Source organism: Myotis myotis, unplaced genomic scaffold (genome assembly GCF_014108235.1).
Source record: "Myotis myotis isolate mMyoMyo1 unplaced genomic scaffold, mMyoMyo1.p scaffold_m19_p_15, whole genome shotgun sequence".
Taxonomy (NCBI): Eukaryota; Metazoa; Chordata; class Mammalia; order Chiroptera; family Vespertilionidae; genus Myotis; species Myotis myotis.
The window spans coordinates 44,570,230-44,597,538 of record NW_023416319.1 but is presented as its reverse complement, the minus strand read 5'-3'; the positions used below and the strand labels follow the sequence as shown (position 1 = coordinate 44,597,538).

The following is a 27,309-nucleotide window of genomic DNA, read 5'->3' as shown; positions in this document are numbered from 1 at the left end:
TCTGAAAAAGTTGGTTCTAACAGATTTTGCCAGTTTTCAGTTGCTTTTTTAGAGGGGCACACTTTGGTGTTCCTTACTTTGTAATTTTCACTAATGTCTTTCCTGTAAGTCTTTAAAAGCTGGTTTACTTTATACATACAATACTACTCTTCCAATTAGCCACAGTTCAAGTGCTCAGTAGCCACAGGAGGTTAGTAGCTACCATATTGGAAAGTGCAGGTCTCTCTCTCTCTCTCTCAAAAAAAAAATCAAAAAAAAAATCCAAGCAGTTATTTAAATGAATATAAATGAGAAACGAAGCCTCTAATCTAATGGCTTTCTTGTACTTGGGCTAGAATTGATTTTCATGGCAAGGTTAAGCAGTCTATGAACTAACTGTAGGTATCAAATAATAACCACCACTTCTCAAGCACTTTACTTAATGCCAGGCAACATTTTAAGATTTACATGTATTAGCATTTTTATTCTTTACAACAAACTAATGGGGCAGGTATTCTTGTGTTTTAAAAATGCAGAAAACAAAGTATCCAGAAGTTAAGCAACTGACCCAATGTTTCACAGCTAAAAAGTTGCATAGCCAGGACTTAAACCTTGAAAGTCTGGCTTTAAAACCAGGCTGTTAACCATCACTACATGCTACTTAGCAGTCCTTACAGGAGAAACTCAGAGAAAATTTATGTTGGCTCAGGGAGAACGGGGGTGGGGGGTGGGGGGTGGGGGGGGGGGGGGGGGGGGGGGGGGGGGGGGGGGGGGGGGGGAAACAGCCCTATGTATAACACTAAAAACATTAGAAAGTCCAAAGCACACTTGCAAGAAAGCAAACTCACATTTTTAGTGAGTGCATAGCGCTCACTAGGTCTTTTAAAAAATTTATTGATTTTAGAGAGAGAGGAAGGGGGGGAGAGAGACATCAGTTTTGTTATTCCACTTATTTATGTATTCATTGCTTGATTTCTGTGTGTGCCCTGGCTGGGGATGGAACCTACCATCTTGGTCTTTCGGGAGGCTGCTCTAACCAGCTGAGCTACCCGGCCAGGGCCACTGTGCTAGGTCTTTACGAAGGTCTCATGCCAAGTCTTTATTTAGTTATTAACACATTTCGTACGGCTCAGGAGTTTTCTCGTGTTTCGCGCGCCATCTGTTAAGGACCGCTCACGGGTGTTCTCGTTTTCACGCCCATGGAAAAAGGAGCGAATCTAGATACTTATGTAAATTTTGTTTGGTCCCTCTTCATAGAGGAAAATGTTTTACTCTACCATACATTAAAAAAGTACTAGGAACTTTAATTGTTTAATTGTTTTTGTAAATAAAAATGTCATAATTATTGAAAAACAACACCTAAAGTGCATTATGATGATTTAAATAACGTGCAGTTTGCCCCAAAATGTGCGGTCCCTGGCGTATGTCTTAGAGATTTCTATGTGGTACGCAATGTGTTAACTAGGGGCCTGATGCACGACATTTGTGCAAGGGGCTCGGCCCTCGCAGCCCGGGCTTCGTCCGGAAGGTCGTCCAGAAGGTTGTTAGGCTGTCTGGTCTAATTAGCATATTACACTTTTATTATTATAGTTCCTCACCCAAGGATATTTATCCCATTGATTTTTAAGAGAGAGAGTGGAAGGGAAGAAGGGAAAGAGGGAGGGGGCGAGGGCGAGGTGGGGAGAGAGACAGACAGACCAGAGTGGAGAATGGATTATGCACCCCGGGTATGCACCCTTGAACAACAATCAAACCCCCGACCAACAATCAAACCCCCGACTCTTTGGTGCCCAGGATGATGCTCTAACCACCTAGCAACACTGGCCAGGGCATGCCAAGTCATTTTTTTTTAACTTTTTTTTTTTTTTTTTACTGATTTCAGAGAGGAAGGGAGAGGGTGAGAGATAGAAACATCAATGATGAGAATCATTGATTGCCTGCTTCCTGTACGCTCCCCACTGGGGATCAAGCACACAACCCTGGCATGAGCCCTGACTGGTAATTGAATAACTGTGACCTCCTGGTTCATAGGTGTTCACTCAACAGCTGAGCCACGCAGGCCAGGCCCAAGCCATGCGAAAGAGGAGGAACTGACGCTCAGAGTGACGGAGTCATTTTCCCCCTTGAGAGGTTAGTTCAGTGATTAAAAACTCAATCTTCAAAGTCCAGGTCCCCTACACTATAGCTTTTTCTGAGTTGAAAAAGGATCAAGGTCACAAAGGATAAAAGCTTACACCATACCACATGATCACATTTCATTTATTTGCATGTAGATTATGTGATTAGAGACGGGGAATGTAAGGGGCCCAGCTGTGGCAACCTGGGTACCCTTTTCTCTTGCCCACTTAGGGGACTGACTTCCAAGAATGGAGAAGGAAGAGTTCAGACAATATGAGCAATTATAGCTGTTGTGGCAGCTAAGATCCTTGGTCACCTGCCCTTCCTAAGTCTGACTCACTGCAGAGAACTGGAGGAGTGTGAAAGGACTTCATTGAGCCAACATTCATTCAGCATCTCCTAAGAGAAAGCATATACCCAATAAACAATTATGTGATACATTCTGATTGTATAAATTACGACGAGGAAATATGCAATGTATTTTGAGAGAGAAAAGGATGGAGCAGCAACTAACTTCCTGGGAAGTTTAGAGAAAACTTTTTAAAGGGCTTGACTTTGAACTGAATCTTTAAACATGAGTAGTTGTAGAAGGAAAAGTTCTCTAGATGGAGGCATGAACATGGTTATAAGTTAGGTTTGTTTGGGCCAGAGTGCAGGGTTATAAGGAGTATGGCAGTAGGAAGGCTGTTTGGGAGTGGAATGTTGAGGAATTGAAAGACCAGGGAACTGATTGTGTTTCTACTTTAGCAAGGCATCCCATGCTGAGGGGGACTGCCTACTAAAGGGGAAGAGCCAGAGTTGGGGAAATTATACGTGATGAAGGTCTAAATGATACCTGAGGGGATGAAGAGGCAGGAGAGATTTAAGAGAACTGAGAGAACGTGGTGATGAATTAGCTGTGTGAGTGAGAAAGGGATAAAGTCAGAAAGAATTATTTCTATTAATGGAGATAGAAAAAGGAGGAATTTACTGGACCTGGGTGTTCAGGAGAAGGCGAGTTCTGTTTTGACAATCAGTGGGCCTGCGGAATATCCCCAGGGGCTGACTTGTGAGTTTCAAGCCTAAACCTCAGGAGGGAATTAGGGTCAGAAACAGATTTGAGAGTTATCAAGTGAGAGATGAATTCGTGGAAGTCAAATTGGTCACCTAGGAGGAGCATATGGAGAGAAAAGGCTTGTGGGTATAGAGTGTCAACGGAGGAGGACAGAGGAGGTGTCCTAAACCAAAGAGGCTGCAAAGGTGGCAAGAGGAGGAGGAGAAGTGTCAAAGTCAAGGGAATGAGAAGTTTCAAGAGAGTGTGGTCCTTCCTCTAAGTCAGATGCTGAGAAAAGGTGAGGTCGGGTAATGACTGAAAACCGGTTATTGGATTTGACAATCGAAGTTTTCCTGTGGTCAGTGAGTTCAGGGTCTGGATTGGGAGATGTCTGGTTGGTGTTTGCAGGGGTGGTTCACGAATGTTCCAACTGCCAGGTAGATTAGGGATGAGGAGAAGGTGTCCCATGCTCAGACAGGACAGATGTGGTGGCCCCAAGAGACCCCGCAGCAGCACAAGGCTGGCTAGTTTTGTGTTGGAACTCACGAACAAAGTTACATGTTGAAGTAAATAATACATATGGCTTTGTTATCTACTGTTTTATTTTCTTCGTGAGATGCTATAAGTCAAGTTTAATAGGTTTTTCTAATTAAGTACTTCATATTTTTCCAACATTGGGAAAACTTTAAGCAGACAGAAATGTTGAAAAATATTATGTAGCAAACATCCATCTATTGACTACCTTTCTACAATTAACATTTTGCTCTTTTTTTAAAAACTATATTTTATTGATTTTTTACAGAGAGGAAGGGAGAGAGATAGTTAGAAACATCGATGAGAGAGAAACATTGATCAGCTGCCTCCTGCACATCTCCTACTGGGGATGTGCCCACAACCCAGGTACATGCCCTTGACCGGAATCGAACCTGGGACCTTTCAGTCCGCAGGCCGACGCTCTATCCACTGAGCCAAACCGGTTTTGGCACATTTTGCTCTTTATCTTCTCATCATTCCATTCATTTTTTGATGCCCTTTTCTGTAAGTTTAAAACATAAATATACTTTACCAGTGTGCATATCATTAACTAGAATTCAATTATTTGCTTAGAATTCAATTATGTGTGTGTCAGATTAAAAAAATCACGCAACTTGAGTGAAATATTCCCCGAGTTTTGACAAATTCATACATCTGTGTAAGCCCTATTGTGGCTGGAACATCACCATCAACTCCAAGTCCCATTTCCCTTCCAGTCACTTTCCACTCCTCCCTCTCCCACAAAGTCAACCCTTGTTCTGATTTTTTTCACTATAGGTTGGTTTTGCTTGTTCTAGAACTTCATATATATGGAATCTTGTGGCCTGTGCTTTTTCATATCTGGCTTCTTTCACTCAGTAAAATGTTTTTGAGACCGTTTCATCGGTAATTTCTTTTGCTGAGTATTATTCCACTGTTTGATTGTACCACAGTTTTAGTCTCTATTCCTACTGTTAGCTGCACTGTTCCCAGTTTGGGGCAACAATGAAGAGCCCTGTTCTAAATAGCCTAATGCAAGCCTTTCAGTGGGCATGTGCTTTCATTTCTTTTGGGTGAATAGCAGGAGTGGAATGGCTGGATCAAAGAATAGATGGGCTTAATTTTATAAGAAACTTCCAGGCCTTCTTCCAAAGCTCGTTCCATCTTACACGTCCACTCGCAATGTTGCTTCACACCCTCTCCAACATTTGGTGTTGTCACTTCTCTTAGTCATTCTAGTGCAGTAATATCCCGTTTCTCTGTGACTGATGATGTTGAATACTTTATCACGTGCTTATTGGCCATTCATGTATTTTCCTTTGTAAGGTCATCTGTTTATCTTTTCATTATTGAGTTGTAAGAGTTTTTAATACAGAAAGTTCTCAATTAACGTTGTTGATAGGTTCTTGGAAACTGCCACACTAACAATTTTACCCTAGACTGACTGATTTAAGTAGGGTTAAGTTCCTAAGGCACACGTCTGTGCATCAGTTAACCCATGGCAAAATTGGTTAGCGTAGCCGTTTTCAGTAAGCTCTCAACAAGAGGATTTGCTGTAGGTTCTGGATGTCAGCTCTTTATCAGATGTGTGTTGTGAGTATGTTATCCTGGACTGCAGCTTGTTTTTTGGAGTTCAATTCATCAATACTTTTTCTTTTATTGTTAGTGTATCAAATTCGTCTCTAAGGAACTTTTGCCTACCCCCAAGCTGTGAAAATATTCTCCTATGCTTTATTCTAGAAGCATAATAGTTTAGCTTTTATGTTATGGCCAGACCCATGTCTAATTTGTCCCCCACACCCACCCCCCCGTAGATACACCAAGTTGTTGTATAGCACTGTCTATTGAAAAGACTTCCTCCTATTAGATTGCTCTGGTGCCTTCGTAAAACATCAAACTACTTCATATTTAAATTTATTTTACTGTTCACATAAACTGTTTTTATTCATACATTCTCTTAACATTCCCTCATATATCACTGGGGTTGGATATGTTTTCCAGTTGAGAAAACCAAGACTCAGAGCAGGTCAGGGGCTTGTCCAGGACACAAAGCCAAGGCCTTGAACACAGAACTACTGCTGAATCATAAAAGATTTAACATTTTAAACCTATTTTATCCAGTGGAAATATTATTAAATGAGCATATTTTTATTTCAACACTGGCAGTACTTTTAGACTATCAGCCACACACATGCCTCTCTTGCAGGCTTGTGTATGTCCAAAAACAATCTTTATATTATGCGCCTCTGGTTTGAAAGAGTGAAAAATCACAATGCGTGCTCCCCCAAACTGGGTAAGAATAATAGCTTCTAGCCAAGGTTGCTTGGACTTCTAAAAATAGTGACTATTTGAAAAGCCTGGTTGGTGAGTGTACTTGATCAATAGTCTTGGGGTAAGATATTTTCTCTTAAAAAAAGAAAAAAACAACTAGGAAAAGGTTTCTCAGTGTCCGTCCTAGTTATTAAGAGAAATACATTCTGTAGTAGTTCTAATATGGTAAAGATGCCCTAGCACTCAAACTAATTATTGTTTTTAATCCTCACCCAAGGGTATTTTCCCATTGATTTTTAGAGAGAAAGACAGAGAAATATCAATGTGAGAGAAACAAATTGATTGGTTGCCTCCTGCCCAAGCCCCGACCAGGGCATGGGCCAGGGAGGAGCCTGCAATCGAGGGACATGCCCTTGATGGGAATCAAACCCGGACCCTGTGGTCCCTAGGCCGACACTCTATCCACTGAGCCAGACCAGCTAAGGCTTGAACTAATTTTTTCATGGGACAAAGTTGGAGGACTCACACTTCCTGATTTCGACACTGGTCAAAGCTACAGTAATCAGGATGGCCCGGCCTGGCCTAAAGTAGACATGTAGACCAGTGGAATAGAACCAAGATTCCAGAAGCAAAACCTTACATTATGGTGAATTCATTTTTGACAGTAGTGCCAAGACAACTCAATAGTGGAGAAAATAATCTTTACAATAGAGTGCAGGGCCGAAACCGGTTTGGCTCAGTGGATAGAGCGTCGGCCTGCGGACTGAAGGGTCCCAGGTTCGATTCCGGTCAAGGGCATGTACCTGGGTTGTGGGTACATCCCCAGTAGGAGATGTGCAGGAGGCAGCTGATCGATGTTTCTCTCTCATCGATGTTTCTAACTCTCTATCTCTCTCCCTTCCTCTCTGTAAAAACTCAATAAAATATATATAAAAAAAATTAAAAAAAAAATAGAGTGCAGAGACAACTGAACATTCCCATGCAAGATACACACACATACAAAGTAAACTAAAAATGGATTGAAGACTTAAATGTACCATAAGAGCAAAAACTCTTAGAAGACAACATAGGTTGTTTTCTTTGTGACCTTGGATAAGGCAATGATTTCTTAGCTATGAAACCATAAGCCCAGTTGACAAAAAAATAGATAAATTGAACTTCAAATCAACACATTTGTGCTTCAAAGGATACTATCAAGAGAGTAAAAACACAACCCAAAGAATGGAAGCAAATTATTTGTAAATCATCTATAATAATAAAAGCGTAATATGTAAATCGACCGAATGGCTTACAGCAGAAGGACTGTCCTGATGTCCTTCCAGATGAAGCTGGGGCTGCGAGGGCCGAGGCAGCCGGGTCTGTAAAGGCCTACTCTTGCACAAATTTCGTGCATAGGGCCTCTAGTATATCTAGTAAAAGACGTATCTACAATATGTAAAGGGTATTTACAACTCAATAATAAAAGGACAAATCACACAATTAAAAAATGGGCAAGGGATCTGAATAGACATTTCTCCAAAGGAAAATATAAATGGCCAAAAAGCACATGAAAAGATGCTCTATGTCATTAGTCATTAGGGAAACGCAAATCAAAACCACAATGAGATATCACTTCACACTCACTAAGATGGCTATAATCAAACAGATAATATCAAGACTGGCAAAGACAGAAAGAAACTGGAACCTTCAAACCTTGCTGGTGAGAATGGAAAAAAGTTTGGCAGTTTCTCAAAAATTTAAACATAAGGTTATCATGTGACCCAGCAACTCTATTCTTAGGTATATACCCCCCAAAATTGAAAAAAATTTGTCCGTGAATGTTCATAGCAGTAGTATTCACAATAGGCAAAAAGTGTTAACCCAAATTTCCATCAACTGATGAATGAATAAACAAAATGTATATCCATACAATGGAATGTTAGTTGGCAAAAAGAAAAAAATGAAATGAAGTACTGATACATGGCTACAAAATGGATAAACTTTAAAAACAAGCTAAGTGAAAGAAGCCAGACACAAAGAACATGCATTATATGACTCCATTTTTATGAATGTCCAAAACAGGCAAATCTACACAGGCAGATGGTAGACTAGTAGTTGCCAGGGGATGAGAATGGGGTGAGTTGGGATGTACAGGGTTTCTTTCTTGGGGTGATGAAAATGTGCTTGGTTTCGATACAGTGATGGCTGCACAATTTTGTGAATATACTAAAACCACTGATTTGTATCCTTTAAAATGGGAGATTCTCTGGTACATTAATTATCTCAATAATACTCCAAAAGGACAAGCAGGCATTGGAGACCTTAAAGTTTACCTAAACATGAAACCAAAACTTGAACCTTTTTCTATGATTTAATTCAGTTTTACAAATATTATCCTTTTTCCTTCAACAATCATCATTATAAAAATAGTAAGTAGTTATTAAGCACTTATTAGGCATTGCACCAAGCATTTTATACTCTGTTTTCTCTCTCAAATCACCTCAGTAACCTTGTACATTGGTGCTATTATCCCATTTTACAGAAAAGAAATTGAAGCTGAAAGAGGCTGAGTAATTTTCCCAAGATCATGGGAAGGTAAGTCTGACTCCTGAGGTTCTATTGTGCCATTTCAGCTTCCTTAAAACAGTGATGTTTTGGTCTCCACTATTATTATTTTTCAATGTATTATATTGTTCTTCTATCTCCAGTAACAAATTCGATATCATTTCAGGGATCAATATTAAATAATGATTTTTCTTTCTCAGTTTGTTGAGCACAGAGCAAAGACAGAAAAAATTCCCATATCACAAGCTTTTATTTGTATCAAATTACAGAGTACCATAAGTAAATATAAGATTATGATTTGAATATAATATAATTTATAATTTGGCAAGTTATTTAATTATCCAAAGTTTATGATATATTTGATTATACACTGAAGAGATGATTTGGCATAACTTGGCAAGGTAAATATTTCTGTACCTTATTTGGCTATTTATTGTGTGTATATGTGGTACATATATGTATGAATGTGTGTACGCACACACACACACACCCCTAAATTAAATATACTTGTATAAAAAGCTAAAGATTGATGTGTTAGGGTTAATTCCTTTAAAAATATCTATTATATTAAATTGCACCTGCATTCAAAGCAGAAATGTAAAAAAACCTGATCCATTTGCTAAATACACATGAATTTACAAAGTAATTGAAAATGAAATAAAAATTTCTATTGAAATGTTATATTCCTGTTTAATTGACATTTAAGTGGCACTATCACACTATGGAAATAAACAATCATTTTTGAGTTTGTTGAGAGAATAAAGATTCTACTGAGCATTACTACACATTCTAAGTTAAGATTGACCATTATTATGTAGGAAAAGGTGGCAGATCATTTCCTTCTGTGTTACGCTGGGGATTCTCAGGAAGCGTCGGGCAGTGTCTGTGCCCCTGGCCTGGGCTTCCTGCGCCTCCTCAGTGGAAGTCGGGTTTCTCGGGGAAGGTGCAGCCAGTGCGCCTGATTATGACGCTTGCGGCATAGTGGCCAGCACGGATGCACTCGGTCAGCGGCTTGTCATACACCAGTTGAGACAGGAAACCTGAAACACAGACAAAGGGGAAGACCGTGAGTACCAGGCAACAGCATCAGAAATGTCACTGGGTCAGACCAGAAAACAGTCTAGACACCTACACCCTTCTTCAGCCTGGTGGGGAGGTCTTCCCCCACGCATCATGAGCTGCCCCTGATATTTCTTTTAAAGAGCTCGAGGTGGGATGGCAGCTAACTTTCTAAGCCTAAACTATCACTCTTTCCTTTAGCTTTGAGGTAACTGTGAGTAAGAAATGCTGGCCAAATAATATTTCCTTGGGTCTTTATAGCTGAGGCGTTATTAGTTATTTATCCTCCTCCCTGCCTCCCTGGATTTCCTCTGTGCTTTTATTCCTAGCATATTTTTTTGGACAAAATCCCACCCACCGTCTGGATGTCTAAGTACAAGTTTGAGAGTTGAAAAGTTAGGAAGGACCCTACATCTCCCTTTCATCCCCAAAGTAAGAGCAAGATAATTTCTATAGTTAAGTACCATGGATCAGCTGATAACAAAATAAATAGAATAGAGTGGAAAACAGTTTTGAGGACTTCTGCTTCTGACCCAAATGAAATGAAAGGAACCAGATTTACCTTTCTCCAGAAAAACTAAGATAAAGACAATATACATGAAAAAAAGTTTTTCAAATATTGCACATCAGCCACAAATGATCCACAAAAGGACATACAAGGAAAGCCGTGCAACAGCTCCAGCTCATGCCTGGGGGTACCAGGCCATGACGCAAGGAGAACCACCAGGCAGCGCTCAACAGTCTCACTGAATTGAGAAGATGGAAGTGGGAGTCCAAATGGGACATAATTAAATATCTAGGCAGACTGGTCAGGAAAAAAAGAAGACAAGACATAAACCACCAATATTGGGAATAAGAGAGGTGATATCACTATAGAATCTATACCTAAAAGGATAATAAGGAAAATATACTGATTTTGTAGTTAAGAAGTTTCCCATAAAGAAAATCCCAGGTCCAAATTGTGTCACAAATATTTAAGGAAAAAAATAATATCAATGCTATACAAATACTTTAGAAAACGGAAAAGGAGGGAATATTTCCAATTCATTCCATAAGCCAGAATTATTCTGATAACATATTCAGAAATGATACAAATATTCTGAAGAAAATGTTAGCAAATCCAATCCAACAGTATATTTAAAAAGATAATAAATTATGATCAGGAGGAGTTTATCCTAAGAATGCAAGTTTGTTTAACATTAAAAAAAAAAATCAGTATAATTTACCATATTAACTACGAAAGCCATAAGATCATCTTAATGATGCAGAAAAAGCATTTCACAAAATTTAACATCCACTAATAAAAACTTTCAGCAAACCAGGAACAGAAGGAAATTTCCTCAACCTGATAAAGGACCTTACGAAAAACTTGCAGTTAATATCATTCTTAAAGTTGATGACTCAATGCTTTTCCCCTTAGGATAAAGAACAAGGCAAGGGTGTTTGCTCTTAAACACTGTTCTTGAGACTCCAGCCAATGCAACAGGCAAACAAAAGAAATACATAAAAGGCATCAAGACTGAAAAAGAAGTAAGACTGTCTTTACATGCAGATGGCAAGATTGTCTGTGTCTATGGTTCTCGATAGTAGGCAATTTTGCCCCCCAGGGGACATGGGGCAATGTTTGGAGACAATTTTGTTTATTATAACTAGGGTGGGGGTGCTTCTGGCATTTAGAGTCCAGGGATGCTGCTAAATATCCTATAATATCAATAATGTTAAGATTGAAGGATCAAGGAGATGTGGTACCTACACACAATGGAATGCTACTCAGCCATAAGAAAGGATGAAATAGTGCCATTTACAACAACATGGATGGACCTTGAGAACATTATGCTAAGTGAAATAAGTCAGAAAAAGCGAAGAACCGTATGATTTCACTCTTATGTGGGATATAAAACTGAAACTTGTGAACACAAACAGCAGTGTGGTGGTTGCCAGAGTGAAGGGGAGGGGCGAAAGGGGGTACTAGTATATGGTGACTGGAGATTTGAGTTTGGGTGGTTGGCACATGGTGCAATATACAGATCTTATAACATAGAAACCCACACCTGAAATCTATATGTTCATGTTGACCAATGTCACCTCAATAAATTTAAAAATTGGAAAAATCCTATGTAGAAAATCTTATGAGAAAAAAGTTCTAGAAAAAAGTTATTAGAATTACTAAGTGAGTTTGGTCAAGTTGCAGGATACAAGATCATTATACAAAAACCAACTGAATTTCCATACTAGTAATGTGTGAATATACAAGCAATTGTATATATTAGCAATGAACAATTAGAAAATGATATTAAAATACTATTTACCATACCATCAAATGTGTGAAAAATCTAGGGATAAATCTAATAAAAGTGGTGTAAGACTTGCACACTGCAAATGACAAAATATGCCGAAATAAAATAAATCTAAATAATTAAAGAGACACAGAGTGCTCATAGATCAGAGAACTCAATATGGTTATCAGCTAAGCAGAAATTTTTCTATTGATTCAAAATGCCAATAAAAATTCCAGCAGGATTTTCTTACAGAAACAGATAAGTTGATTCTAAAATTTATGTGGAAATGCAAAGGACTTAGATTAGTCAAAATACAAATTTGAAAAAGAAGACTACTTGGTTAAAAAACTTATAGAACTAAAATAATGGAGATGCTATGGTATTGGCACAAAGCTAGATAAATAGATTAGTGAAACTGAACAAAGAGTCCAGATATAAATCTACTTCTATATGGTCAATTGATTTTTGACAAAGATATCAAAGCAATTCAATGGAGAAAGGACAGTGTTTTAAACAAATGGTCTTAGATCAGTCATAGTAAAGCAAACAAAAACTTCAACTCTTACCGCACTTCGTCTACAAAAATTAATTTGAAATGGATTACAGATCTAAATATAAGAACTAAAACTATAAAACTCAGAAAAAAATTGGAAAAACATTTTAGTGCTTTTGAATTTGCCAAAGATCTCTTAAGTAAGACATAAAAAGTACAATCTTTTATAAAAGGAAATATAATTTAGACTTTGCCAAATTAAACATTTTTATACATCAATATCAAGAAACAACCAACAGTCTTGGCAGGGTAGCTCAGCTGGTTAGTGTCCTGATATGCCCAGGTTATGTGCCCGGTCAGGGCACATATAAATGTATAAATAAGTGGAACAAAAAATTGATGTTTTTCTCTCTCTCTTTTCATCCTATAAAAATTAATAAAAAAATAAAACAAGAAACAACCCAATAAAAAATGGGCAAAAGTATTGAATAAACTAAAGATAAAAAGATGCCAAATAAGCCCATGAAAAGATGTTCGACATCATAGTGATTAGAAAACTGCAAATTAAAACCTTAATTAGATACCACTCCCCACCCAATAGAATGGCTAAAATGAAAAAAGACTGACCATTCCAAGTGTTGACAAGGGGTGTGGGTCAACAGGAACACTAATATATTGATTATTAGAATATAAAATGATAAGATACTTGGGAAAACCATTTGTCAGTGTCTTAAAAAGTTAAACATACATCTATCATATGACCCAGTTATTCTATTACTGGGTATTTAACCCAAGGTAAATGAAAGCATATGTCCACACAAATAATTGTAAATAAATGCTGCAGCTTTATTTGTAATAGCCCCAAACTGGAAATAATCCAAATGGGAATAAGAAGGGACAGACAGGAGGGCAGGGTTACAAAAGAGGGTGGATATACTAGTAATGGCTGTGTCCATAGTGATGGGTTCACAGGAGTACACATATGTCAACATTTGTAAAATTGTACACATTAAATATGTGTAGTTTTCTGTATGTCAATTATACTGCCATAAAACTATAAAACAAAATGAGTGTTGTAGTTACAAATAAGCTACATCGTATTAGGTGGGGCCTGGGGCTCCTTCCCCTCTAGGGGAAACCTGAGCTGCTGTAGTGGTTCTCAAATCCTCAGAAGAACAGATGATAATGAGGACTGTTCCTAGCCAGACTTCCAGGATTCCCACCTAGGCCCCGGCAGTCTGGGGCGTGGGGGCGGATGAAGGTTAATTGAGAAGCTGTGGTACAATGACCTGTAGGGAGCCTTATATGAGATTTATGTCCTTTCTCCTCTGCCATTCTGACCACACAGGCTTTTCCCGTTAGATTTGGGGAATGCTCTGTATCAGATAAAGTAAGTATTCCCAACCAAAGGATAAAATTAACTTAGTAAACGGAGTGATGTGTTTTGAAGACATGTGCTTAAAATGTGAAGTCACCCTCTCGAGAGGTTTAGTGAGCATTTTATCATTGAGTTTTCAGGTAACAGTCAAAGGTCACTATTCACTTTCAGCCAAACTGTGAGGCTAAACGCTCAGCCCACCACAGCGAATGGAGCAGATGCCAAATTCAGAGCCAGATCAGCTTACAATGGAAACACGTCTATTAGGAGCCTTATGAGCAACATCTGTTTTCCTCATTCCTCCTGGTATAATCCTTGTGAGAAAGAGAGACGCTCATGCTGTTGAAATGTTTTTGTGAAGCATAAGCACCAGCACCCTCTTGCTAAGAGGGCAGCTAGCGGGGACTGACGTGGAGGACTCTGCAGAGGCACTGCTTTGACAGGTGGAAACCTGGATGCAGAGAAAAGCTAAGACCTTTGTCCCAACTGAGTATCGGTTTTTCAATAACCTATTTTCAAAAACCAACTGAGACGAACTACAGATGTTATATAATCAATTATAAGTGGACCTGTCGCTGATGTGAATCCAAGAGCTGTGTGAAATGGTTTAAGCATCGGGAGCGTATAAAGACTCATAGAGAACCTTTTATAATATGAATAAACACCCCAAGATAGTTTTTACTGTGTAAGATATAAATAACCTAAAAATTACCATTTAAAGTGTACAAGTCATACCATGCAGTGTTGTGTAACTATGACCTCTATCCATTTCCAGAACTTTTCTTCACTCCAACAGAAATGCTATCCTCATTAAACACTAACTCTCCATCCCCCTCTCCTCTGCCCTCTGGTAACTACTCTTCCACTTTCTAGCTCTATGAGCTTGTCTATTCCAGGGACCGCATATGAGTAGGACCATACCATACTTGTCCTTTTGTGACTGGCTTACTAGTATTTCATTTAGCATAATGTTTCCCAACATAATTTTTTAAGTTTACATTTTTTATTTCTAGCTGGTCTAAAGTGTTAAAAACACTTTATTTGGAAATATTTCAAATTCAGAAAAAAGTTGCAAGAATAAAAAAATACAAAAAGCACCCATATATCTTTTATCCAGATGTTCTTATTAACACATTACTCCTTTTGTGCACATATATTCTCTTTCTACATATTTTCCCCTTAACTATTGAGAGCAGGTTGCATTTATCATGTCTCTTTACCTTTAAATATATCAGTGTGTCTTTCCTGAGAGGAAGGTTACTCTCTTACATAACCAGTCATCCATTTATGTAAAACATCTGTACCGTTATCTCATCTACTGTCCATATTGCAAATGACCAGTCATGTCCTTTAGAGCACTTTTCCTTCCAGGATAGAATCTAGTCTAGGATTTATCATATTTTTAGTCTTCTTTAATCTTGAACATTTCCTCAGTCTTTGACTTTTGTGACAGGGACATTTTTGAAGAATACAGTCATCTCCTACTCCTATTTAATAGAGTGATTCTCATTTTGGGTTTGTCAGATATTTCCTCTTGATTAAATTCAATTTTCCTCTAGATTATGCATTCCATCATCAATAAGAAGGAACAGATTCTGGAACTGGAAAAATTATTTGTGTCCTTTTCAGGACATCATATTTAGAGGCACGTTGTGTCCAGCTGCTGTTCACTGGTGATGTTAATTTTGATCACTTGATGATGGAGTTGTCTTATCTCCATTCTATAGTTATTTTTTCCCTTGCATGTAACAAGCAGTCTGTTGATAGATACTTTGAGACTATGCAAATATTCTGTTCTTCATCAAAAGCCCCCACTCTATCCCAGATTTAGTGCCCATTCATGATTCTTAACAGAAGCAACTTACGACTGTGGTGACTTTCCAACTCCAGCTCTTGGCTACCTCCTATGTGCAAGAGCTTATCCCACTCACATTGATTAGTGTTAATCTATTTATGATCAGGAAGGAGGCATGGATTCTTTCTTCATCAATGGTGCATAATTCATTACAGTCTCTAATTAATTTTGTGCCCAAAATGCCCCAGTTTTTGCTGGTGGGAGCAAAACCTTTTCTCAACCTCATGCTGGCTCTGGTGTCCTTGGACATGCCTTCGCACTATCTTTGAACACTTATTTTCTGGCACAATGTTCCAGGCTCATCGCATATGCACTCTACCCCAACCCTGGAATCAGTCATTTTCTCCAAAAATACTTGGTTCCTATTAGGGTAGAATGGTATTGGAGACCAAGATGGTGGTGGTAGGTGCATGCTTTGTTTCTGGACCCTGTCAGCGAACAGAGCTGGACGTATGCATGGACACACACTCACAGAGACACATACTCCCTTATATACATTAGAGGGTACATATGTGTATACACAGACCCATTTTAGAAAGTTAGCTGACACTAGTACTTCCAATTCCAATCCATTCTCACAGGATCCTTTCTTACCTTCCCCCATTCCGTCGTCATTATTAAATTTCTTCTACAGTGAGAATTTTAGCTTCAACAAGTCAACACATTTACTTATTTGCTCAGTTTTAACACACCTAAAACTGCTTCAAAATTGCTTTACCCTAATTCTAAAAAAACAAAATCTACTAAAAAGAGTTGATTTGGTTTGCCGTTTCCTGTGTACTCAACTAGTGTCTTTAGAATGTTACTTAGATTAATTCTCTTTTCCACCCCACGTTGGGGTGGCTCATTTTACTTAAGGTTGAAAAAATGTTGGGTTTTGGTTTACTTCCAGTTTAAGTACTCCCCCTCCTATCCTTGTTAATTTTTTAAAAAGTATGTAGAATATTAACATGTTTCCAAAAGTAAATCTCTACAACAATATATTCAGAGAAGTGTTACTTCCTTTTACCCTATACCCTCATGCCCCAATTTCTGGTTTGTTTTCCTGTTTCTTTTCATAGAGGTAAGCAAATATATGTGCATGTTCTTATTTCCTCTTCTTTCTTTACATAGAAGGAGGTAGCACTGTATATATAATTTTTGCACTTTGCTTTTTTTCCCTTAAAAATATCGCCTGGAGCCTGGAAGGTGTGCCTCAGTGGTAGAGTGTTGAACTATGAACCAGTGGCTCACGGTTCAATTCCTGGTCAGGGTACACGCCTGGGTTGCAGGCTGGATCCCCAGTAGGGGGCATGCAGGAGGCAGCCTATCAATGATTCTCTGTCATCATTGATGTTTCTATCTCTCTCTCCCTCTCTCTGAAATCAATAAAAATATATTTAAAAAATATCTCCTGGGAATCACTGTGTATCAATCACAGAGATCTCCTCCATTCTTTTTGACAGCCACATAGTACCTGATTGTATGGACACACCAGTTTACTCACCCATCTCCTATGTGTGGATGTTCATATACTTTCTAATGCTTTGCAATTTCAAATAATGCTGCAATGAATAACCTTTTGCCTATGTATGTTTGTGTTGCTGGGTATAAATCTTTGGGGCACATTTCTTCTAAGAATTTCTGGGTTGAAGGTTAAATACATAAGTAGTTCTGTTAGATATTGCCAAATTCCATTTCATAGGAGTCAAACCTTTTTGTATTTCCACCAGTAATATTTAAGCGTGTTTGCTTCCCTATAACCACACCAATAAAGTGTGCTGGCAAGCATTTGAATTTTTGTCAACCTGATGGGTTAGAAATGATACTTCAGTGTAATTTTAATTTGTATTTCTCTTATTATGAGTGAGGCTGAACATATTATTTATTTAAAAGGGAAGAAGGTTGTTTTTTTAAAATATATTTTTATTAATTTCAGAGAGACAGGGAGAGGGAGAGATAGAAACATCAATGATGAGAGGGAATCTTTGATCGGTTGCCTCCTGCACGCCCCCTACTGGGGATTGAGCCTGGAACCAGGCATGTGCCCTAGACCAGAATTGAACCCAGGACCTCTTAGTCCATACGCCAGTGGTCTATCCACTGAGCCAAACCAGCTAGGGCTGAACATATTTTTATGTTTAAAGAACCAATCTCTTTCTGTGAATTGTTTGTTCTTCTACTTATTTTTTAAATAGGATTTTTGGTCTACTACCCATTTTTAAAAGTTCTTTGCATTTTGGGGATATTATTCCAAAAAAGTATTTTTTTAGGTAAGAAAAAAATACCAACAATATGTAAATATATATAAATTTATATATACCAGCAAGTAAACAAAGTGCTTATTCATACTTCTTTCATTCACTGTGGTGAATTATAAAAAGTATGGCTGGAAAACACCATAGGAAATAAAGGTGGCTTGCAGATATATTTTTAAAAAGATTTTGGGCCAACCAAGAATTTAAGAAGCAAAATCTTAAATAACTGACTTGGCATATATGCTCAATATGAAAATGATTCTTAGGAGTCCTTTTTGCTGGTGCCATTATCTTGTAGTCCTTGTCAGTACATCATCTTGAAAATGAAAGGTAAAGCTCTGCATAGATGCCTTTCAGCACAGCCAAGAGATCAGGAATAGGAAGCATAACATGGGAGAACAAGAAACATCAACACAGGTTTCCAAATCAAGAACTCATATGTTGAGGCAGTTGTTGCCTTTCAAAAAAAAAATATTTTTATTGATTTCAGAGAGGAAGGGAGGGAGAGTGAGAGAGAAACATCAATGATGAGAGAGAATCATTGACTGGCTGCCTCCTACACGCCCCACACTGGGGATCAAGCGTGCAACCCAGGCATATGCCCTGACTGGGAATTGAACCGTGACCTTCTGGTTCATAGGTCGATGCTCAGCCACTGAGTCACGCTAGCTGGGCATGCCTTTCTACTTAGGTTCCTTCTCTCTGTGACCTCTAACTTCTCTCTGATTCTCTTATAGATAAGGCTTATCGTAGGGCCTCTCAGACTTTTCCCAACCTAAGACCGTGTCGAGGACCTTAGGTCTCTAGCAGATGAGGCATAGATGGATGAAGTCTTCTCACTGCTACTAAATTTGGCTGACTCTGAATCTTGGAATAATTACAGGTCCAGAATTCTTAGGATAAACCTCTGTCCATTAACAATTGGTACAGCTTATTATCTTGTTAAGTTCATTTGGATTTTTCTTTTACTGATGTTAAAGAGAGTGACTGATTTTAGCATAACTAAATCCAGTGTTTGAGATGAGGCCTGAAACATATTTAAACTGTGCAGAGAGGCGGAGGAGGAAGTGCTAAAGTAGTTCCCACAAACCACACAGAGGTGGAATGCTTAGAGTGGGCACAAGGCAACAGGATTTTTCTAACTTAAGTTGCCCATTCCATAGAGTACAGTGGAAGAAATATAATGTCTAGAATTTTCTTGGTGTTATTTACAGAGAACTGAGAAATATTGTCAGGTATGGAAACCTTAATGGAGACACTTAAGAGCTAGGGATACTTTCAAAGGAAATGAACAAATCTGTAGGACAATTTTTCCTTTTCCATATACAATTACTTAATGGAAAGTTTTCATGGTGGCTGAAAACTTTTAGGCTCCATTATGTTCATTCAACATTCACAGCAAAAGGATGACAGCTTTTCTGGTTGTCATCAAATAAGAAAGCTGTGCCACACTGACTTATGAACTGGGAAGAATGAAGTTTTAATGATTTACTTTTTACAAGTGTTAGCATCTTGCTATTCTCAAATTGTTTTCCCAATGATCCTGCCATAAGTATACACCAGTGACTAAGTCTTTATTTCTTACATAGTCTCCAAAGAACTTTAGTATACAGTACACCACAATATATATGTGTAGAGTCAAACATTTTAAAGCATATATACATATATTTGCTTGTAAAGTCTCATTTTATGCTAAATCTTAGTCATTATATATTTTGGTAGTACAGCACTTTGTTTACTTGGCAATCTGTACACATGTATATGTGTTGTAAAATGGATTTTAAGTGTGTAATTTAAAGGTCAGAGGAAAGTAACACTGTGAAATAGAGCAATATGTCACATACGAGACCTGAAGCAATGGCAGCTTTCATGGTCATGCACATTACACCTACGATGACCTCCCGGGCCTTCACTAAGAGCCTATTTAGTTTATGTTTAAGAAAGCAAGGGGAAATTTTTTTCTGATTGCAAAAGAAATACCTAGCATCTGTATCAGAAGTGTTAAAACCAGTAGAATTAAGAAGTAAATAAAACACACGCAGTCTATTACAAAGAATAATCAATGATATTTAATATAGCATGGGATCCTAACAAGAGCAGTGAGACTAGACTAAAATAAAAAAATTTTGGAAGTATAAAGGAAGAAGAAAACTTGTCATTATTTTTAGTTAAGAGGATTGTATATAGAAAACTCCAATGAATCTATTCATTGTTGGACTTTGCATAGATTCTTTGCATGGATTGCATTATTGGAGAGTTTGGAAAGATATAAGAGAAATATACAAACTTATTTACATATATTTTTATTTTTTATATATTTTACTGATTTTTTACAGAGAGGAAGGGAGAGGGATAGAGAGAAACATCGATCAGCTGCCTTCTGCACACCCGCTTCTGGGGATGTGCCTTTAACCAAGGTACATGCCCTTGACCAGAATCGAACCTGGGACCCTTCAGTCCACAGGCCGACGCTTTATCTACTGAGCCAAACTGGTTAGGACTTCACATAATATTTTTAATATACTAGTACACATATGTATAATAGCAACACTAAAATGAAAGTATTTTGAAAAAAGATACAAAAGCAACACAGTATGACAGTCTCTGATGAAGAGGATTGTAAAACCTTATTGAAAGACTATCTAAAGGACCTAAATAAATAGAGAGATATACCAGGTTCTTGGATAAAAAGATTCATTAATGAAATTCAATCAAAACCTCAATAAGGTTTTGGGGAACTTGACAAGTTGATTCTAAAATCTGTATAAAAAAGCGAAGGATCAAGAATAGTCAAACACTCCTACTCAAGAAAAACAAGGTAGGAAAGACTTGCCTTACCAGATTCAACACATCATAAAACAACACAGTACAGTATTGGCATGTAGATAAATAGATATAGATTTAAAAGAAAGAAAAAAAGATACTCCCAAAACATACCTATAAAAATGTGGAAAACTGAGCTACAACTGAGTTAGCATTGTAAATCCATAGGGAAAGGGAGGTTTACTAGAAAATCGTGTTTGGGCAACTAGTTTTGACTTAAAAAAAAAAAATTACCTCATTTCATATTAAAAATCAAATTTCAGATGTATTAAGGAACGATGAGTGGGAAAACTGTAAGACTTTTAGAAGGAAATAAAGAATATATCTGTTGCAAATATTTTCCCTTACTATGTCATTTGCCTTTTATTTATTTTTAAAAATATTTTTATTGATTGCAGAGAGAAAGGGGAGGAGGTAAGATATAGAAACGTCAATAAGAGAGAATCATTGAATGGCTGCCTACTGTATGCCCCCCACTGGGGATGGAGCCCGCAATCAGGGCATATACCCTGACTGGGAATCGAACCATGACCTCCTTGGTTCATAGGTTGATGGGTGATATATTTATCTTTTTAAAAATAAATTTCCATTGAATTTAGGCTGAGAAAGGTCTTTAGTACCATGAGATAAGTATTAGCCTATATTTTCTTTTAGTTTATTTATGGTCATTTAACTCTTTATCTAGAATTTGAGTATGATGATTAGTAGTGATCAACCTTCATTTTCCTCATATAGTTGTATTTTTGTTCCACTGCCATATCTAATTAATCCATCCTGTTCCTATTGTGTTACAATATTTTATTTTGAAATAATTTTAGATGTATAGAAGAGTTGCACAGATAGAACAGTGTGCTCCTGTATCCAAGATTTCAAACCCTGACTTTAGTAAATTCCTGCACGTGTTTCCTTCCACTTTTAGTCTTTGGTCAGGTCCATGCAATACATTTTAGAAACATGTTTATTCAAAATAGTAAAAAAACAAAAATTTTGTGTGTATCTAAAAAAACAATCTTATTATTTCCAGATTTCAGAGACGATTTTTATTTTGTTTGGTTTTCTTTTCTCCTAAATATTCTACAATAAGCACTTTTTTTTTTTTTTTTAACCTCTTCACGTTTTATTTCTACGTCTGCCCCTGGGATATTAGTCCCAGTAACAGACCTGAAGGCTGCTTGTGTTCCGTCTTGGTGCTCACACCTGTCTCCTGCACCTACGCCCAGGGCTGCCCACTGGGGGCAGATGGGCACCCAGGGTGCTGGGGGCTTGGGGAGCAGGAGGCCTGCTGTGGCTCTAGGCAGGCGAGTGGCAGTAAGCACTTTACTTTTATAATGAAAAAGCCAATAAGCATTATTTTAAGGAATAATGTGGGGACATTTAACTGTTTAGAAAAATGGTTAAGAATAACTCATTCAAAAATTTCAGCTAAGTGATGTTTTGTTCCAAACAGTTTCCCACTCATGCCTTTAGAGTTCATTAATAATTGTAACCACTTGGGAACAGAGCCTTCCACCAAGTAAAATCAGTATAAATATCAGTGTAAATACACTGATGCTGGTCAGTCTTCTAAACGATTCCTCAAGGTCATAAAGATCTCCACTACTTTTTCTACTCTTAGGCTTAGGGAAACATAGGCAATATTAGAAGCACCATATGAGAGAGCTTCTGGGGAGTGTTAGCACAGTCTTCCCCAAGTGAAGGCTTCATCTATAGTAGCTATATGCCAAATAAATCAGTCTGCACCAGTGGAATGGACACTCAAGGACCAATGCTTTCCTAGCAGAGATCGCTGGGAGAATTCCTGACAGAATTAAGCAAAAAGGATCAGTGTACTTAGAGTGTCTATTATGTGATATCAATGAAACAAACTTTTTGGTAAAAACATAGGACACAGGCCTAAGCCATAGTACCTATAATGACAAAGCTGGGAAATATAGGGCTCCAACACAAACTGAAGAAATTGGTAGAAAAAGGTTTTTCTACTTTGGCTTTTTAAAAATTAATAGACTTTTTTTGGAGCACTTTTGGGCTTACAGAAAAATTGAACAGGAAGTACAGAGTTCCCATACAGTCTCTCATCCTCCCTATCACCGTTTCCCCTATCATTAACATCTCGCATTATTATGGCACATTTGTTACAATTGATGAGCTAATATTGATTCATTATTAACAACTGAAGTCCACTGTTTACATCAGGGTTCACTCTTTGTGTTGTTCATTATATAGGAATGAAAATTATAATTATCTGTTATCTACGATTACAATATCATACAGAATAGTTTCCCTCCCCTAAAAATTCCTTATAGTCCACCTATTCATCCCTCCCTACCTCTCACCCTGAGCCTTTGACAACCACTGATGGTTGGAATAATACAGTGTGTAGCCTTTTCAGATTGGTTTCTTTCATACAGCACTATGTGTGTATGTTTCCATTGTGTCTTTTTAAAAATATGTTTTTATTGATTTCAGAGAGGAAGGGAGAAGGAGAGAGAGAGAAACATCAATGATGAGAGAGAATCATTGACTGGCTGTCTCCTGCAGGCCCCCTACTGGGGATCAAGCCCAAAACCCAGGCATGTTCTCTGACTGGGAATCAAACTGTGACCTCCTGTTCATAGGTTGATGCTCAACCACTGAGCCACATCAGCTGGGCTCCACTGTGTCTTTTTAGGGCTTGATAGCTCATTTCTTTTTATGGCTGAATAATATTTCATTGCATAGATGTACCAGTTTGTTCAATCAGTCACCTACTGAAAGACATCTTGGTCAAATTTTGTCAGTTATGAAAAGCTGCTATACACATTGTATGAAGGTTTTTATGTGAACATAAGTTTTCAACTCATCTAGGTAAGAGTGTTTTCTAAGAAACTGCCAAACTGTTTTCCAAAGTAGCTGGACCATTTTGCATTCCCACCAGCAATGAATGAGAGTTCCTGGTGCTGCACCTACTCACCACACAGGCCACACATACAAACTCAAGATATTGGTAAAATGATATGGACGAAAGAATAGTTTTTCCATTTTTAAAATAATTCTTAATATTTACTTAAAGGAAAACTCCCCAAACAAAATGAACTGCTTAAAAGTATATGTATGCATCGCCCTGGCTAGTCTGGCTCAGTTGGTTGGAATATTGTCCCAGGCAGCAAAGGGTCAAAGGTTCGATCCCCAGTCATGGTACATACCTAGTAGTAGTGGGTTTGATCCCCGGTTGGGGCAGGAGGCAATTGATCAGTGTTTCTCTCTAGAATCAATGTTTCTCTCTCCTTCCTTCCTCTCTCTAAAATTAATAAAAACATATACTTGGGTGTGGATTTTTTTTTTTTTTTTAAAGCATCATGTCCCCAAGTCACTTAATCTATTCCACTGCTTGGTAAAGTTATTTATTGTATGTTGGTTGTCTTCAGAGAGCTACATGATTCATCTCAGACTCTGTTGGTATTCTCCATGGCTTTGACTCAGATCCTAGCAGAGTGGGTCCATGATCTAATGAATCATTGGCATTCCTGATTGCCGTAATACTATGATTTCCCTACTGTCTCTATTCCTTGCTCCACCCCAGATCATTCATTTAAGTTATCAATGTTCTTTATACTTGAGTAATATCAAACTATACACTGTTACAGTGGTGACAAGTTAATTACATAGTTATTAAGAGATAATGTGTGAGTAGTAACATAAGTTATCACGTAATTACCTTTGTTCTCAGAGGCACTGCCATGTAATTAAAGCAAGCCGGATATAATATTTTGCAGCAACTAACAGTGCTGAATTAGATATTCCTGCTGTCCTGCTCCCTCTAATAAATTTGCTCTCAGTAATTTGTGGGTCAATTTGATTTTTCAGTTCTTTGTTCATTTTCCCATCTTCCTTAGATATCTACACATTAGTGATGATTTATGTGCTCTCTAGGACTGGCCTGCTATATGTATGTTTTATACCAATTGTTACCAGGTACATGCTGCCACATGGCACATGAAACAGTCAACTTAAAAGCTGCATTTTTCTTATTACCTGCAGCTACTTGAGGTAAGAAAATAAGATATAAATTAAAAATTTGACTAATCTGAATCCTGAATTTACTAGACTCATGCCACTACCACTCCTATACTTGACTTTTATTATAAGTAGCAAATGAAAAAAAAACTAAAAACTTAGAATGCTAAGTACTTTAATTTATTCAATCAACCAACAGTTATTGAATGTCTACCATCACTAGGTGCTGCGCTATAGACATCAAAGGATTCAAAGATAGATAAAAGATAGTGTTTGACCTTGAGGATTTTATAGTTTCAGAAGAGAAAGTTACATCAATACTTTAAAAACAGTCCTGGCAGAAGTGTGCAGCATGAACTTACTAGGAAAGACTTGGCAGAGATCAAAGAAGAGGCGACGACAATGTTCTAGGAGTGTTTCTCAAAGTGTGCTCCCTGAACCAGCAACTTGCTGTCGCATCTCCTAAGCCCAAATCAGGCCTAACAAACCAGGAGCTTTGAGGACAGGGCCTACCAACATGTCTTTTGACAAGCCCTCAGGTGATTCTGATGCATTCTCAAGTTTGAAAAACAATGTTGTAGGTGACGGGTAGTAAGTTTAGCAAAGAGAATAAGCAGACTTAGTGATTTGACATGGGTGCTGATCAAAGTTAAAAACTTAAGAGCAATTCTGCCCTAACCGGTTTGGCTCAGTGGATAGAGCATAGGCCTGCGGACTGAAGGGTCCCAGGTTCGATTCCGGTCAAAGGCATGTACCTTGGTTGCAGGCACATCCCCAGTGCGGGGTGTGCAGGAGGCAGCTGATCGATGTTTCTCTCTCATCGATGTTTCAAACTCTCTATCCCTTTCCCTTCCTCTCTGTAAGAAAATCAATAAAATATATTTAAAACACACACACACACACACAAACTTAAGAGCAATTCTGTGGCTTAAAGCTTAGGAAACTGTGGGAAATGAAACAGAATATGTCCCAGGCTCAGTTCACACCAAGTGCTCTTCACCGAGATTCCAATTGCTTCTCTGTGGAGGAGCTACTTTTTACCCCACTCCACCTGCCAGTGGAGGAATAGCAGTAAAATTCTAGATAGGACAGGACAAAGGTGCTGTTGTTTGATGCACTGGATTTTCCACGGGGCATTATGGCAAGTCAAATTTATCATTATTTTTCAATTGAATTTATTGAGGTGACATCGGTTAAAATTTATACAGGTTTTAGGTATACAATTCTACAATATCATCTGTATATTGTATTGTGTGTTTACTACTCAAAGTCAAGTCTTCCTTCATTTATCCCTCCTTTCCTTTCTTCTTCCTCCCCCCTCATCAGTTTTTTCTTTGCTTAATCCCTTCACCCTTCTCACCCAGCCCCCAATCCCCTCCCCTCTGACAGTTGTCAGTGTGTTCTCAGTATCCATGAGTCTGTTTCCACTTCGTTTGTTAGTTTATTTTGCTCATTAGATCTACAGGTAAGTGAAAACATATGTACTTGTCTTTCTCTGACTGGCTTATTTCACTTAGCATAATACTGTCCAGGTACATCTATGCTATCGCAAAGAGTAAGATTTCCTTATTCTTTTTTACAGCTGAGTAGTAGTCCATTGTGTAAATGTACCATAGCTTTTTTATCCACCCTTCTACTGATAGGCACTTGAGCTGCTTCCAAATCCTGGCTATTGTAAATAATGCTGCAGTGAACACAGGGGTGCATATATTCTTTCAAATTAGTGTTCTGGGTTTCTTTGGAAATATTCCCAGAAGTAAAATTGCTGGGTCATTAGAAAGTTCCATTGTTAATTTTTTGAAGTAATTCCATAATGCTTTCCACAGTGGTTGTACCAATCTGCATTCCCACCAACAGTGCCCAAGGGTTCCTTTTTCTCCTCATCCTTGCCAGCACTTGTTGTTTGTTGAATTATTGATTATAGCCATTCTGATAGGTGTGAGGTGATCTCTCATTGTGGTTTTAATTTGCATTTCTCTGATGATTAGTGACGTTGAGCATCATTTCATGTCTATTGGTCATCTGTAGGTCCCCTTTGGAAAGTGTCTATACAGGTGTTCAGGTCCTTTGCCCATTTCTTAATTGGATTATTTGTGTGTGTGTTGAGTTTTATAAGTTCCTTATAAATTTTGGATAGTAAGCCTTATCAGATGTATTAGCAAATATGTTCCCCCATTCAGTGTGTTGTCTTTTATTGATGGTTTCTTTGTTTTGCAAAAAATTTTTAGTTTGATATAATCCCATTTGTTTATTTTGTTTGTTTCCCATGTCTGAGGCACTATATCAGGAATAAATATTGCTATGAGAAATGTCTCAGATTTCACTGCCTATGTTTTCTTCTAGGATTTTTATGGTTTTGAGTCTAACATTTGAGTCTTTAATCCATTTTGAACTTATTCTTATGTATGGTGTAATATTTTCTTGCAATCCTTTGTATTTCTTTGGTGTCAATTGTTACTTCTCCTCTTTCATTTCTGATTTTATTTACTAGTATTTGGGTCTTCTTTTTTCTTTTTTTTTTTTTAATATATTTTTTATTGATTAAGATATTACATATGTGTCCTTGTCCCCACGTTACCCTCTACCCCCCACCCCCCCCCACCCCCGCTCATGCCCTCACCCCCCCGTTGTCCATGTCCATTGATTAGGCCTATATGCTTGCATATAAGTCCTTTGGTTGATCTTTCCCCCTTACCCCCACCCTCCCCTACCTTCCCTCCAAGTCCCGACAGTC

General features: G+C 38.0%; 1 protein-coding gene across 2 annotated transcripts in view; it reads right to left on the bottom strand.

Annotated features, from left to right (window-relative positions):
* Positions 1-7,936: 7,936 nt before the first annotated feature.
* ADK (adenosine kinase) overlaps positions 7,937-27,309 on the bottom strand; it is a 489,964-nt gene continuing 470,591 nt past the window's right edge. Inside the window, exon 11 of one of the 2 annotated variants that reach the window (XM_036337170.1) lies at positions 7,937-9,498. In XM_036337170.1, the coding sequence (XP_036193063.1) occupies positions 9,374-9,498 (125 nt within the window). In that variant the 3' untranslated portion in view covers positions 7,937-9,373. The remainder of the gene's footprint in view (positions 9,499-27,309) is intronic. The other variant, XM_036337172.1, reaches the window with a different exon arrangement.